The 16,127-nt window shown below is 31.6% G+C and overlaps 1 protein-coding gene across 3 annotated transcripts; it reads right to left on the bottom strand.

Annotated features, from left to right (window-relative positions):
• Window positions 1-265: 265 nt before the first annotated feature.
• On the bottom strand, window positions 266-8,991 carry LOC118046205 (probable CoA ligase CCL8). Of its 3 annotated transcripts, none has more exons than XM_073407014.1 (17): window positions 8,560-8,991; window positions 8,132-8,301; window positions 7,647-7,820; window positions 6,895-7,057; window positions 6,666-6,754; window positions 5,879-5,947; window positions 5,680-5,733; window positions 5,454-5,561; window positions 4,806-4,904; window positions 4,470-4,562; window positions 4,307-4,384; window positions 4,122-4,223; window positions 3,153-3,243; window positions 2,103-2,176; window positions 1,766-1,945; window positions 990-1,098; window positions 266-333 (listed from the first exon to the last, which is right to left on the bottom strand). In XM_073407014.1, the coding sequence occupies exons 2-17, from the start codon at window positions 8,279-8,281 to the stop codon at window positions 281-283; spliced, it is 1,686 nt and encodes a 561-aa protein (XP_073263115.1). In that variant the 5' UTR covers window positions 8,282-8,301; window positions 8,560-8,991; the 3' UTR covers window positions 266-280. The 3 variants fall into 3 exon arrangements, with proteins under 3 accessions (XP_073263115.1, XP_073263121.1, XP_073263118.1); XM_073407017.1 differs by lacking the exon at window positions 266-333 and adding an exon at window positions 587-942 and having other exon boundaries at window positions 1,045-1,098; window positions 8,560-8,984; XM_073407020.1 differs by lacking the exons at window positions 8,132-8,301; window positions 8,560-8,991 and having other exon boundaries at window positions 7,712-7,811.
• Window positions 8,992-16,127: the final 7,136 nt, after the last annotated feature.

The raw sequence follows: 16,127 nt of genomic DNA, 5'->3' as shown, positions 1-16,127 counted from the left end.
CTCGGACAGGGAAGCAGTAAATTTTTTAACTTTTACGAGTTAAAACTCGAAATGGATCAAACTCGGTCAAACTCGTAAAATCGGTCCGATTTTACCGATTTTAACCGAGTTTGACCAATTTTGACCGAGTTTGACCGATTTCGAGTTTAAACCCGATTTGACACGTTGTATACATGTTGACTCGTAAAATTATAGGATTTTAAAAGTCAACTCGCGATTTTAACAACCTTGTTCTCTTTCCAACAATATTGACTTAGCTCCAGCCTGTAAATTAAGTTTTTCATGCATAGATGTGTGTGCGTGTTCTCTTCACTTGAGTTTTAATTTTAGTATCTGCACAATAAAATTTGTCAAACTTCTCTAAATATATCATATCAATAGAAAGAAAAAGTTTTTAAAATCAAAAAAATTTAATCTCTAATGATATATAATTAATTTGGTTTAAAGATGTCGCTTAAAAAAAGCAAAATGTAAATAACTACTGTGTGCCTACACATCTGCCTGCAAAACCTACTGTAGCATTTTAATTAATTGTAGATAAAGTTTAAATGAATTAAAACGACATCTGATATCCATATTATAGCTGTTGTAGTAAATAGATCGGCTATTATATTGATAGATTATTGAATATCATCCAGACACATGTTCTTGGGGAGATTTTGTCTCTGCAGGAGGTAGAATAGCATATAGCATAATTGCTCACTAACCCGACCTACATCATATAAACTACCAGCAACAGATGCAATGCAATAGCCTGACCAATTGATTGCTTTTTATTTTATTTTCAGTCTCATCTGTGTTTCAATGACATATGTTTGCATTTTTCAGTCTAACTCTATATAGTTATGTGTGGAATGCTCCATACATCTAATGCTTTTGGCCTTGCAACAACCAAATTTATTATTCAGCCGCAAGAACTTTCTTCAACTCCTTTTTGTTTACCTAAATTGACAAGAAAAGGTGGTAATCAGATGCGGGAAAAAACTCACTTGTGTGGGGAAGCATATGGGCAAAATGTCTAGAAACAGTATGAAAGAAATGCACCTTTCCCATAGCATTACGAGGCAGTGACTCCCACAGAAACAATCGAGTAGGTAGCTGGAAAAATGCAAGAGAAAATGTTAGTTATGAGTTGGGAAAGGTCAAATATTGTTTTCAGCATTTGATGAATTATACAAAGAGCTACATGGATATATGAACTCATCAAGAACAAATTCTTCTTGATGCACGACCATGAGAGAGCAACAACAGTAAAACTAAGATAACTGGAAACCTGAAAAGAATACTGATATTGAACGAACTGGATTTCAAGAGGAAAAAGAAGAAAAAAGATTGTTTGGAAAATCTAAAGCTTTAATAGAAAGGATAAAAGAGCACTGGCTGTGTTTGTCCAGCATATGCTGAGAACAGCATTGAAGCTTACAGCTTTTGACATATCAGAATAGGTTAATGAAGCTCTTCTAAACTAAGCTTCTGGTCAGGCTTCGTGTCATGGAAGATAATAAGCGCTTGGTAGTGACTTCTAGCGAGCCCAATGATGCATAAATAAGCTCTCTTAAGCTTTATTGAGGTTCCAAATGCAGCCTTACTGACCACCAGTTAAATAATTCAACAAGCTTGAAAACTAGTGAGATTTCAGTTTTTCATCATTCAAAATAAAGACCCACATATTGTGGCCATGACCAAAGAGAGAATTTCTCCAACAAATTGAAACTCCAAATATTTCCTTAGAAATGTGAGAAATGAAAGATGTCTGTTGCAATACCTTGTATGGTGCAAGCTTGTCTTTAGCCCACTCTCGTAGTTCTTCCAAGCTTATAGCAGGTTTTGTTGACTCCTCTTGTTTTCTCTTTGTTGCTTCCTCTGGCACAATTATAGCACACACGGCATCTCCATAGGTTTTGTCAGGCAAACCCAAAACGCAACATTCTGCAACAACTGGGTGCTGTATAACATAAGGAATTTGTGGTTACAAAATTTCCCCCTTCTTAGAACATATTGTATATTTCTTCTCTATGCATAAAACAATTGAGAGACAGAATGATGTACAGTAGAGTCTGTTTACGACCAAAGAATCAAAATGGAGGATGAAAACTAATTACCTCCAAAAGTGCCGATTCAATTTCTAATGCAGATAATTTGTATCCCCCAACTTTCATGATATCTGCACTTGTACCTGTATGAAACATTAAAAGCCTTATGAACTTCACTTGAAAGGACAGGAGCAGCAGAAGTCTTTCTTATATTCTAAGCCATTTTGGTGCAAACTCGTTTTTCAATGTTTATGGCACAATCAACAAAATAGCAGCTTCCTCAATGACATCAGGGAGTAACTAACAAAACAAATGATACATAGACAAATATTGCTGAGAACACTCCAATTTGACAATCCCTCCCAAAACCATCGCCAGTGGAGACAGTAATGCTAAAGTTTATATTAGCAAGAGGGAAGAAAGAACTGTTGCACACACTCTTAAAATTGCATGCTACTCTTCTAATACATGTTTGAGGGCAGCACATGACCTTTCAAAACCATTAACAGGGAGATCATTGTCTTGGAGTTGTCTAGAAGCAAATATTGATTAGTAAACGAAGGATATTTGGAGAAGATGAAGCTCTAGAGAAGAACTACATGAAATTCAACAGCAGAAGCTGGCGTCTTCACTATAGAACTATAACATATATCCACACATGTACGTGGGAGGGGCACTATAACTTGTTAATATAATAGTTTGGAGATACAATTAGTAATATATCTGGTATTAGTGGATTGCCAACATAGAAATCAACTGTTAGTTAATCATAAATTTTATGGCCATTTTCAATGGATTGAAGGACAACTTAGAATGAGAAGAAAGAAATGGAACCGAACCCTGTAATTTATCTACAGCTGAAAAGCATATCCAAATTGGCTGGGGACAAAATAAAGAAAATTGAAGACCAGCCGTTCTAATTAGATAGGAACCAAGCACCATACCAAATAATGACCATGTTAGGCATTGCATATTGTAAGAACAGTCAAACTGTGCCATGTACAATATGGAGCATTAAAAGGGGATAAGAGTGTTCATCTTGTGCAAATAAAGGAAAAAGAAGAGGAAAAGGAAAGCATTGGTAAGCGTCAATGTATATAGGAATTTAAATCTCCTTACGTCCCAAAATGACGTAGTAACCATCTTCATCTATTTTACCAGCATCCCCAGTCCTGAAGAAGCCATCATCAGTAAATGAATCCTCAGTTACCTGCAGGATAATCACAAATTAGCAAACTAGTTGGTTAAAATCTAATTACAACTCCATTCCTCTAAATGTTCAATTTTTATCACTCATTAAATGGACCATAGACACTAATATAGCATAAAACTCCAATAATCATCATATGAACTATAAAGTAATACCATAAGAAAAAGTTTTTAAAAAATGAGTGTTTCTTGTAAAAGATATTCCTGCCCAAAACATTCAAAGAAATGAAATTGAACATGAAGAGCATAATCTAGTTATCTAAGCCAGTTTATAAGCAGTCAAATGATGTAAATCAACATCATAAATTGAACGAAAGCAGGACTAATTATATGGCTTGCATCTGTGAAATTAGGATCACATTTATACAGACAAAATATTTAGTGCCACATCTACAATCATGGAAACAGCAAGAAAAGTACAGGAATTCATTTATGAGTGTTGAACATTTCTATGATATAGTTGAACTCTGAAATGAAGCTAATGAAACTCTAGGATTCAGGAAACAATGTGAGCTTGACTTGGTCAAGGCTTCTGCAGAATGACTAAATGAAGCTTGGACAGTTGAATTCTTAAATGTCATACAAAATCTCTACATCTGCAAGGAGACAAGTAATTCAACATGAAATAATTTCTATCAGCTATGTTTTTTCAATTCCATATTCAGAGAAGATACAGCATCTTTATTGATTAGAAAGGTAGAGAAATAAGTATACGGAACTTCACATTGCAGACATCTTTGAAAATATAAAACAGGTTTAGCTATAATAATAGCATAACTCGTCCATATTGTCGTGAATAGAAAAATATGTTGAAAAAAGAAAATAAAATTGGGGATAGCCACTAAGGGAAGAATAATATGAAAAGAAGACAGGCAGCACCTGAGGAAGTTTCCAATATTCCTTAAACATGGAAGGACTTCTGATGCAGAGCTCACCCACTCCTGTTGTATCATTTTCATTCTGATCTTCAGCAATTTTGACCTAACAAAAGTAAAAAAGAAGATGTTGCTGAGGAAAAAGGACTGTGAAGGATATGGAAAAAAACCATTTCTTAGCATACAAACCTGCACCCCAGGAAATGGTTTACCCACAGTCACTGCCTTCCGCACACCTCTTAAGGGATTTGATATTGCCATGACAAACTAAGACAACAAAACCACTACCACAAATGAGAATATTGTAAAACTAATATGCTGTGCACTTTGTAATAATAAACAGACCACTTACCTCAGTCATGCCATATCTTTCCAAAAGGCGATGACCAGTGATGGCTTCCCATTCTTGCATGACAGGAAGTGGGAGAGCAGAGGAGCCAGACATCTGGAAAAAAGGCATTAAGGATTTTATCTTGTGATCATAGTTTTGTTTCATAAACAAAAACTAATGGGATTGGCAGGAACAGTTGTACATTTAGAGAATCCAACAATCTAAAATGCTATAAGTAGAACAAGTAGTCAGGTAAATTCCAGTCAAGATCAATTAACCAAGGGTCTCCTCTCCAGCAACTCATTCCTATGCATTTTAAATGAAAATAACAAACACTAGATTTTCCAGGGTACTTACCATCAGCCGCAACTGTCTTGCAGCAGAGGCAGAAACTGCCTGTTGATCTGAGTCCATTGCTCCATAACCTTGAATCAGTCGAGAGTATATTGTTGGAACCTATATGTTACAAATTCACAAGTTTGTAATAAAACCTTACACCGGAATTTCACGTGTACAATTGTAGTAATCCTAAATTGCATACATAAATACATACATGCCCAGTAGGAGAAAATCAACTGCACTATTGGCTAATTTTATTAAGTTTTTCTTTTCCTTAGCCCAGGAGAAAGGAAAAAAAACTAATTTAGTTTTTTTCTTTGCATCTCTAAGATGACTAGTTCCATGTTATAAGCATAAGCAAAATAATATGCCTCCTTCTCACTAATAATGACATCAAATGCCCAAAATTTACTTAAAAGCAGCACAGAGACGACCTTAGCCAATCTGCTACCAAATAACAATTTTGCAGGCCAGGAAATTAAAGAATATAAAACCAAATGACCAGTTGTGAGTACAGAAACTAGCAACCATGATCTAAGACAGTGCACCATGTTCACTATTCAATAAAAGCATGCAAGATTAAATAAATAAATAAAACAGAAATAGTTCAGTAAGTTAAAAAAAAGGGTCTAATATATTCATGCTTAATGCAAACAGGAAACTTACCCCAGTGAACACCGTTATAGCATCATCAGCCTTACTCCCATTAGGAGGATAAGATTCACACCATCTTTGCCAGATTCCCCTCACACTAAATTTTGGCATAAACTCAACCTTCAACAACATGATTAGATATATTACAACAAAACCAATATTACCAAATGTACTATGATGGTTCAAAAGCAATATGTATGTGCATTGTACAGGAACAAAAAAGTAAATAAAAAATTACCGTGGAGCCTGCATAGATAGGGGCAAATAGAGAATTGAAAAATCCATGAACATGTAAATTATAAGTTAAGGATCAATTTCATGTAAAATATTCATATCAACTATAGAAGAAAATAATAGCATTAGCAAGAAGCAATGCTCAAACCATATCAATTGGAAAGCGAAATAGCAAACTAGATAACTGCAATTTGATGGATATGATGTAGTGGTAAACAATTGAGAAATTGATCAGTGGATGAGTATTCCCAAGCTTCTGCCAAAGTTTGAACCTGCAATTGAGCCAAAATTGCACAAAGTCAGCACCAAAATCAAACATTACATAAGAGCTAAACTGAACTTAAGAAGGAAAATACTACGCAATTTACATGTATTATCATCATTATGACGTATCAGCTCTCACACATACTAATCCTCGAAGTACACATCACATAATACTACAACGTTTTGGTTAGCAATAACAATCAATCTCTAGAATGTCTGTCCACAATCCATCTTAAGAAATTCACAAGACATCAAGTATTCTTCTACAGCTCAGCATTGACAACTGACATCATTAACTTGTAATTTGCACATACACCATATCTATGATATGAGAACATGATGTGGGGCTGCAAAATTGAATTTATAGGACTACATATTTTAGAAACACTTATAGAGTTTAATTTCAGTATTTTAGCTTTCTTATGAAATTAGGACTATCTATAAGGTTTTCCTGCTATTATTGGGATTTCTTATTTTTATTTTGTCTGGTGTCTATAAATATGCACACTAACTAGACATTTGCTTTTAACGTTAAATATTGATAATCAAGATAAATTGAATTTTCTCTCAGTGAATTGGTTCTCTTGATTTGTGTTATTGTTGGTGGTTCTACACCGGTCTACTTCACAATCATAAAAGAGAAGCGATATCTGATAATGTTCAAGATCAGGGGTACTATTTCAGGATAGGATGACAAAAATCAAGAGGCATGGGACATGTACATGCCTGTGCAGTGATGCTTTTGTGTGTGTGAACTGCTCCTTTAGGTTTCCCTGTAGTTCCACTTGTGTAGATAATTAATGCTGGATCGTCACCTATATCAATGAAGAGCACTGAGTTCATTGGAAAAATAAGCTGGCAACTACATGCAATGCTACCTCTAAAGCAAATCAGTGAACCATCCAATCTTAATTGAGTTCTCAAAATTTCTCAAGAAAAGAAGAAGAATAATAACCTTTTTCTAAAGCTATTTCTTCAACTTGTGAATGATCATGTAAACTTTCATGTGAAGAAATTCTGTGAACAGACGGAATGAGAGAGAATTGAGCAGCACATTTAGCAGCAACATTTTGCATCAACTCCTGATGATCTTCAGTGCTAAGTACCATAGATATCTCCTATAAACCAAATATAAATAAGAGATCCATGAGAATTGGTGCACAGAAAAAATAAAGATGTTATTGAACATCATGCAGGAAAGCATGAAGCAAAAACTATTTCAGCACACTGTTTTCTACCCGCAAGTGCCACCAATTCCACCATTGTTGTACGACATTATGGAACTTACAGAGAAAAGCCCATTCATGACCGAAGTCATGACATCTTTTTAAGGGGAAGAAATCAAAAGGATGAACTGTATAAAAACTGCACCAATGTATTGTTTGAAGGATAAGCACACAATAAGATTTTGAACAGAAGTAACACATAGGGAGCTGGATACAGATTTAATGTAATTCATAATGAAAATTCTGATGTGTCAAATGGTCATCTAAAAGTTGAAATATCAAAATGAAGTCCAAAGGGTGCTGGATACAGATTTAATGTAATTCACAACGAAAATTCTGATTTTTCAAATGGACATCTAAAAGTTGAAATATCAAAATCAAGTCCACCTTTGAAAGAACACTGCTGATCTTAAGACAATAAAGTAACTTCACAAAAAATGAGAAGAGAAACTGAAATATAGAATTCAATTCAGGGGCATACAGCATCATTCATCACATGTAAGAGCTCAGTCTCTGGGTAGCTGAGTGCTAGTGGAACTGCAATACCTCCACTAAACCAAGTTGCTAGTATCCCAGCAACAAACTCTGCTGAAGGTTTAGCCACGATTCCGATTCGAGCTCCACCAAGATGTTTACATCCTCCAACACCATCAACCTACAGAACAGATTTTCATGTTTCAGGTCTCCGATGTCTGAATATACAATACACAACTTTAACCAAGTGACGGAGATAGAAAGATGCATGCAGCAGGAGTACCAGCATTATAAACTTTCAATATCATTACACACAGCCTCGTAGCCAAAGTTGTTGCACCAATTTAAGAAAAACATTTCGTTCATTGATCCCATTTCAGAAAGCCTCAAATTCAAACCATAGATCACAAACTCACAGAATAAGCTGTTTCCTGTACAAAGTTTTTTCGTTTTTTCAAAAAAAGGTAAATCGAAAGGTTAATATCTACTCACGGTTTTTAAGCCACTGTTACATAACAGGTCGGATATCTCCCACGCCGATGAGATGAGTTGTTTGTAACTGTAACTTTTATGTTCAGCTCTGATAGCAATGCTATCTGCAGCTGCAGTCCCTTGCCTATAAACTTTCTTGACGACCTCCATAAACGTACCGGGATGCGACGCTGCAAGACAAACAGCAACGAAAACGTTACCATAATTTGAACTTCATCTAACACAAAATTCAAAATTCATTTCAGCATCATGTAATCACGTGCAGGATTCTTGACAGAACATAATTGACGGGCACAATTGATAACCTACATTGATCCATCAAAGCAAAAATCACACCAGTCATCCAACAAAACAAACTAAACAGTATCATGAGCTAGGAGTTTCATCAAACAAAAAGCGGGCAAAACAAAATAGAAAGAGATACGTACACGAGAAAAAACGAGAAGAAGAAGAGAAGCAAAAGGTGCGATGTGGGAGGGGAGAGAGACGAGGGAGAGAGAGGGTGCCGGCATAGACGATGAGTAGAGTAATAAAGAGAGGAAGGGTAGTTGATGATCTTCAAATATTTGGACAGAGCTATAAATGAGACGGCGTACATTTAGGTGATGGAGTGGTTAAAATTAATTTGATGTGTCTGAGAACTACTCTATAGTTATGTTGTTGTAATAAGCTCTCTTTGTGTTATGTTTTTTGTGGTCTTCGTTTTGTAGGAGGTCAAATCCTAAGTGGTTTTTTTAAGGCCGCACGGGTTCAAGTCGGTGGTTGGCGGTGCTCTTGATGCGCTGCCATTACCGTCGGGATTCTTCATTTTAATTCAGTTCTATCGTTTAAGAATATTTTTTAATCAATTCATGTTAAAATTGATTTTAAATATCTCCAACATGTGTCCTTATGAGATTCAATATCATCAGATTTCATTTATTTTTATTTTTTTTGCAAATGAATTATAACAAATGTGATAAAAGACAGGGTGAGATGCATTGTATCCCCTCATATTTTTCAATTCACCATTATAATGCGTTGACTTTTTAGTTCTTCATGTTAAAATTTATTTATTTTTAAGTAAGAGATATTTTGTTTTTGTCTTTTCATACATATTATTCTAATTATAAATTTATTTAATGATATTCATTCAATATATTTATAACCAACAAAATAACTAAAATACTTTCAAATGTAAAAAAAAAAGGTTTTAGGTAGGGGTATTTCTGTATTTGTATTTTTTTTCGTACATAGTAGTTACACATGTCTTTGAATTCAATAAATTTAATTCAATTAGAACTAGAGATATTATGTACTTTGAATGCCATGTGTAGCGGCTCCAAGTGCTTAAAAATAAACTTACATTATCTCATGTTATTTCTTTTTATTTTTTTTTATTTGGTGTTGCGGGTGTCGGTCAAATATTATCACTAATATTTTATTTTTTTTTCTTTTTTTTATCTTGATAAATACAATTTAGCCGTCATTGTTAGTGTCAGTTTGAAAACGCATTGTAAGCCACATTTTTAAAAATTATAAAAATTTCTTTTTGCAAAAAGTTAATTTTTTATTATATTTTAGATCGTTTTGACGTGCTAATTTTAAAAATAATTTTTAAAAATAAAAAAAAAATATTATTTTAATATATTTAACATAAAAAATTATTTAAAAAACAACAACAATCACATTTCCTAACACCCCTTAACCGTACAAAAATATATGATAAAGTTTTGAGATTTAGCAGCCATGGGAATCCGTTCGATTCAGATATGTTGAATGTGTCATTTATAGCTTACAAATAAAGCACCAGTTTAATGTGATAGGGATCAAGTACTTGAACTGAAGAAATCGAATGATGAGGCATCAGCAGGCATGCCAGAGTAAATATGACAGAAAATTGTATACACAATCAAGCTTCCTTCGAATTATATATATATATATATATATATAGTACTACAAAGCAACCAGTCACGGGGAAAAACACGCATTATCATCGAACCGGTCCCCAGTTGACAGCAATCCCTTCACACTTATAACGATCTTCTTTGTGGTTGGGTTTTTAAATACCATATTGCAGCAAAAATAATAAAATAAAATTATTTAAATTTTTTTAAAATCTTATTAGAAAAATTAAGAATTGTTTAGAAATTTATTATCTAAAATCTAAAATTCTCCGACTTTAAATAATATTTTAAAGAATTAAATTATTATAAACCACAAGTTGTATAATTGTCTGGCCTTCAACATTTAATCTACACGAATACCAATAAAAAACATCATAAATCCTTATTTAGGAGAGTGATTGTTATGCCTAGAATGTTAGCTTTTTATTTTGTGAACTTACATATATTTTTTTGTTTAACAGACAACCTTTTAAAAAATATAAGACATAGCTTTATATTTGTAGGGAATTCAAAAACTCTATAAACGAAAAAATATATAATTTTAGAAATTTAATCAATCAAGTTCCTACTTGATTGTTTTAGGACTATAATTATAATCTATAAATTAAATACATTTTAGTGCTTAATTTCTAAAATTATTTTCAATCAGTCACACTTAATTAATTATCACAGTTTAATTTTTAACTAATGATTTTTAAAATATATGACTCATTATTATTCATTCATCAATAATGTTTCGATTTAGATATTTTAACATTAAATGATCTCAAATTTAAGAATCATTTACACAACCGTCATATGAGTCTTTTCATAGACACATGTGATATCTTTATCTGAAATTCTCATATGAGTCAGTTCAGTAAACATGTCTTATGATAAACACCTACATATTAGTTCTGGTATTCCTAATACACTCATCTTATGACAATAGTTGCTTTTTTCATAAAGAAAGGAACATAATATTTATTAGTCTCTACGACTTTAATGAATTTCTAATATTTAAGAAAACATAGATCAAGAATATTTTAAAAACAATGCTTTGATAACATAAGAATCTTTATAATTATAATAACTTTATAATTTTCTTTTAAATCATTTTTGTCCCATGAATTTATCTTTACTCTAGATTCATAAATCAAATATTAGATTCATTAATTAATATTATATGAATATTAAAAATAAATTAAATCTTTATTTATAATAAATTTATATTTACATGAATATAATAATATCACGTATAACCAACCACTTAACTTTAATACATTTTAAATTAACACTTTTACCCATCAAAGTACGAGCCAAGTACAAAAGCAACCAGTCAATAGGAAAAACAAGCATTACCATCTACCGGTCAACCTTCTCCACCAAGAGGAAGGAGCAGATCCTCCTAAGGGAGGTGTAAGAATATCCAGCATGGTTTCCTTCTTTTTAGGTTGTGAACATTAGTTTTTTGCTTGTGTTTTTTGAAAGCCTATAATCCTCCAGCAGCACTTGCAACAAAAAGCTATCCAAAACATCATATTATCTCAAGGAAAAAACGTTTACTGTTGCTAAATGATGGTACTTCTAAGCTCTTTAACTAACTGGTGAAAGCCTCAAGGCTGCAGTTTGAATATCAAATTTCAGAGCATTGTCAGTTTTCCCAGCTGAATCCCATTATAGATCAACAAGGTCACTAGGAAGCTTACATATTTGTTAACTTTCAGAGCCTGTAAAATTAGTTGAGGATGCACAAACTGACCCAAATATTCATATTAATAATAATAAATAAATAAAAAAAACTAAGTCACAAATATGATTAGCATGTTGGTTTTGCATGACAATAACAAACAACAAGACAAACATTAAGACAGGATCAACATCAAGGAAAGGAATGACCAAACTTTAGTCTGGAAAATGACCTCGCAAAACATATAAAACTAATCAGATAGCATGCTACATAGTAGCAATGATGGATCAAGTTATGAGCCTAAACAAGAAACTGTTCACTAAATTGTCACTGTTTGATAATTCTCAAGAGCTTATTAATAAATGTGGATTGGCAAAAGTTAGGTACCGAATGGCATGCTAAACTTTCTACACCCAGCTACAATTCCTTGGTTTAAGATTTCTCTGCATATAATGAGCATCCTTTGTAGTGATTAATAAAGGCTTGTGTTACTATATACAAACAAACATTAGAATATCTTGAAGCATAAGCTCTTAAGTACACACAAACAATGATTAATTTTGATAAATTAAGAGCTTGTGAAGTAGCATATAGTCAACAATCAAAACTTTCCAACAATCAAAACTTTCCAAGCATATGAAGTAAGATAAACATCAACATCCCTCCACACGGTTTTAAAATGATATATCTTAATTGAAAGCCAAATGATCTATCATTAAATCATGGAACATATACAGGATTCAGGGCGTCAACAGGATGTACAATGAGAAATAAATGGCACCATTTCACAGTAATACAAGGACAACAAGCATTGCCCATGGGCAATTTTAAATGGTGATTTATGAGGATTGATAAAAAAAATTTAATAAAATAAATAAAATAAAACAAAACAAGACATGACAACAAATCAAAATCATTAAAAACCAGCTTAGACGTCTCAAAATGTGGTCTGAACTCATACCAAAGCTTCAATATATACTCCCTACCTCACAGTTCAAAATTAGAACCAAAACATTGAAACAAAATGTATAAATTTAAAAGCAGCATTAGAACAATGACATTTTAATCGTAACATCGTCCATGATAATGTTTATACCTTTCTAAGGAGAATGGCAACATCTGCTTGAGAATCTTCAATGGACTGACTCCCACACTCAATGCAGGTGGCTGATATTCCTTGCTTGAGCATCCACCAACTGGACCTTCTTCAACTCCTCGTCTTCTTTGCTTTCCATTTTTGTGTAAATATCATCCAACTTGAAACCAGCTAATAAAAATCAAATATATAAATAAAAAAACCATACTTTTAGAATACTTCATTATGCTTAATTTTCAATGGGCGCTTTATCAAACACATAACATGCACCTCCAAACCTAGAACAAACTACTCGAATTAGCAATCAAGCTTAACAAGCCAAGAAAAAATATATTAAATTCTATAAAATGGTGTTCTGTATACACAAATATTGTTTGGTTGACCCAACTTTGCAGCTTAACCTCACAAACTGCAACTTGGATAATGGACTCTAATAGATTTAGCAATTTTTTTTAAAAAAGCTATTTTTTACTTAATGATTTGATTAAAAAAAAATATTCACAAAATTAAGCACCAACCAAATAATTAGATATTCTTTGAGACTATGATCAACTTCATATAAAACAAATCAAAACAAATTATGAAGACCAATTCAAAATCAATAAGCTATTGAAGCACGAAATATATATATATATAAAGAACCTAAAAAGATTCAATAAAAAAGAAATGGAAAAATGATTTCTTTCTTAAAGGAACAATTCGACATTGATATTGAAATCAACTTTGAAACCCTCTTAACTTGACTCTCTACCTAACTTATATTTAAAATTAACTCATTTAAAAGTTGTCTATCTATGACCAAGTCAACTTAACAGGTCTAAAGATAAACTGAACGACAAGTTAAAGCATGGGTTGACTTTAAAAAATTTCAAGATGATATATTTTTTTTAGGACAATAATATATTGAATCAACTCAGGCTTCATAACTTAACTCGTCAAACTCATAACCCAGACCATGGACTTCACTAGGTTTTAAAAAAATTATTTTACTATTTTCTATTAAATGAAATGATAATAAAAATAGAAGCTGACATTTATATGACACATAATTTTGCAAATATCTATTTTCATGACATGTTTTTGACAGTACAATAACTTTATAAAAAGCAAAATAAAACAAATTACAATGACCAATTCAAAATCAATAAAATATTAAACAATGAAATTGAAAAAAAAATCATTTAATCAGAAGAAGAGAAAAAAAAAATAGAAGATAGAATTTAAAAAACAAAGAAAAATAAAAACCACATCCATCACTATTCATATGAACATTGAACAAGGTGAGGAAGTCTTCAACTTTTCTAGTATAGTAATGAACTAGTTTACATGGTTGTGCTACACTACATAGTATACATTTAAATCAATATTATTTTTTTAATGTAAAAAAAAATATCTAGGTCACATGGAACTATTTGACATTGTTATTAAACTTGTTCCAATGAGTTAACCTTGAAACCTTCTAATATGACTCTTTTCCTAGCTCAGGTTTAAAACTAAACCACATGAGAATTCCCTCAATATGACCCAATTAATTTGACGGATCCCAAGATAACCCAAATGACTAGTAAAAAAGCGTAGTTTGGCTTAAAATAAATAAATTAAGATGACCTTTTTTTATATTGAGATGACGACATATTAGATAGACTCAGGATTCATGGCTTAAGTCGCTAAATTAATGATTCAGGTTATGGATTTCACTAGGTTTAAGAATTTTGTTTTTTTTTTTTTCAATTATTCTTTACTTAATTAAATAATAATAAAAATAGATACTTGTAAAATAAAGCACAAACCAAATTTTAGGACATCTATTTGAAACTGCGATAACCTTATAACAAAACCAAAATAATTTATGAAAATAAATTCCAAATCAAGCAAATATTGAAGGATGAAATTGAGAAAAGAATAACAAAAAGGTAAGGAAATGAAAAAACAATGGAAATGCAAAAAAACATAATCTCTTTTACTATTCATATAAATACTGAAGGAGAGAGTTGACACTCCAACTCTTTTAGATATATTAAGTAATTATATAATTTTTTTAAGAAAAGACAAGTAATACTTGCTTTCATAAAAATGTTATGCTCATAAAAACTTGACCATAATTTAAACAGACACTTTAAAAAAACAATAAACATTTTATTCTTGATGAAAATTCATCAATATCATAACAAATTTGAAACTTATATTGAAATAAAATAAAAATTTAGTTGAAATTACTAAGATAATATAGAAATAAATCTTGAACTAAAAATTATCTTAAATTAAAAGCCACTATACTTGCATTAAAGTCATAAATATGAAAGGAAAGTGTAATTTTGTTAATCAAAATTTACGTTACAATAAATTGGAAACCAAACCTATTGAATTTAATTAAAATAAAATAAAAGTTTGGGTTAATTACAAAAAACCTCAGATAGTTTTATCATTTTTTTATTTTACCTCCACACTTTCAAAAATTATAATTTACATCACCCATCAAATAAAAATTTCAAAAAGAATAAAATGACTAAATTGTCCTCATATGTGATATATGAGAGAACCATTGAAAATGACATATCACACTCTCTCTTATCTTGCTTTGTCTAAAAGAAAAACAAAATTTCCTTCCCTCCATTTATCTCTTCTTTTTTTTTTGTTGATTAAAAACTGAAAAATAAGATCAATGTTTGTTTAATTGATATGTGTTCTCGTCTCATATGAAATCCCTCGTTCTTCACCTCTTACACTCCACAAGGTTGGGATCCTTTTTGTCTAAAACTAAACAATATCTATAATTGTTTTTGAAATAAAACTCTATTTAAAAATGATGTACAAAACTCATGGCCTAGATTATGAGACTAGGATAAATTAATAAAAAAAATTAAAGTTAAACACAATACCAATCTTTTAAAAAAAAATGTAAAATCATAAAAGAAAATTAGAAAAATGGATGATGAATTGCATTAAGTTTTCAAACTCGTGACTCATGTCATTAGATTAGAAGCATCACAAATGAAAAAACTGTAAAACACAATCCCCAACAAATCCAATGTCGAAGGATAAAATCGGAAAGCCTAATCCTGAATTGAAAAAAATAATATATGACAAATTATAATTTAAGGAATAAATTGAAAACATAAAAAAATATAAAAGGGTCAAGGATGAAAATAAACAATAAAAAAAACATAAAGGAATGAAATTAAAAACCAAAAGCAAATAGGAACATACATTTACTTTCTCTACAATAGAGAGAAAATAATGAAGGGAAAAAAAAAGAAATGATTGACAAAGAACAAACCACTATTATCCACCCTTACACACAAAACTAGTGGGAAGAGGACATGGTAATACTTCTAAAGACACGAT

The sequence above is a fragment of the Populus alba genome, chromosome 1 (genome assembly GCF_005239225.2).
Source record: "Populus alba chromosome 1, ASM523922v2, whole genome shotgun sequence".
NCBI classification, from domain to species: Eukaryota; Viridiplantae; Streptophyta; class Magnoliopsida; order Malpighiales; family Salicaceae; genus Populus; species Populus alba.
Note: the sequence above shows the minus strand (reverse complement) of the source record. Positions and strands in the feature narration are given on the sequence as shown.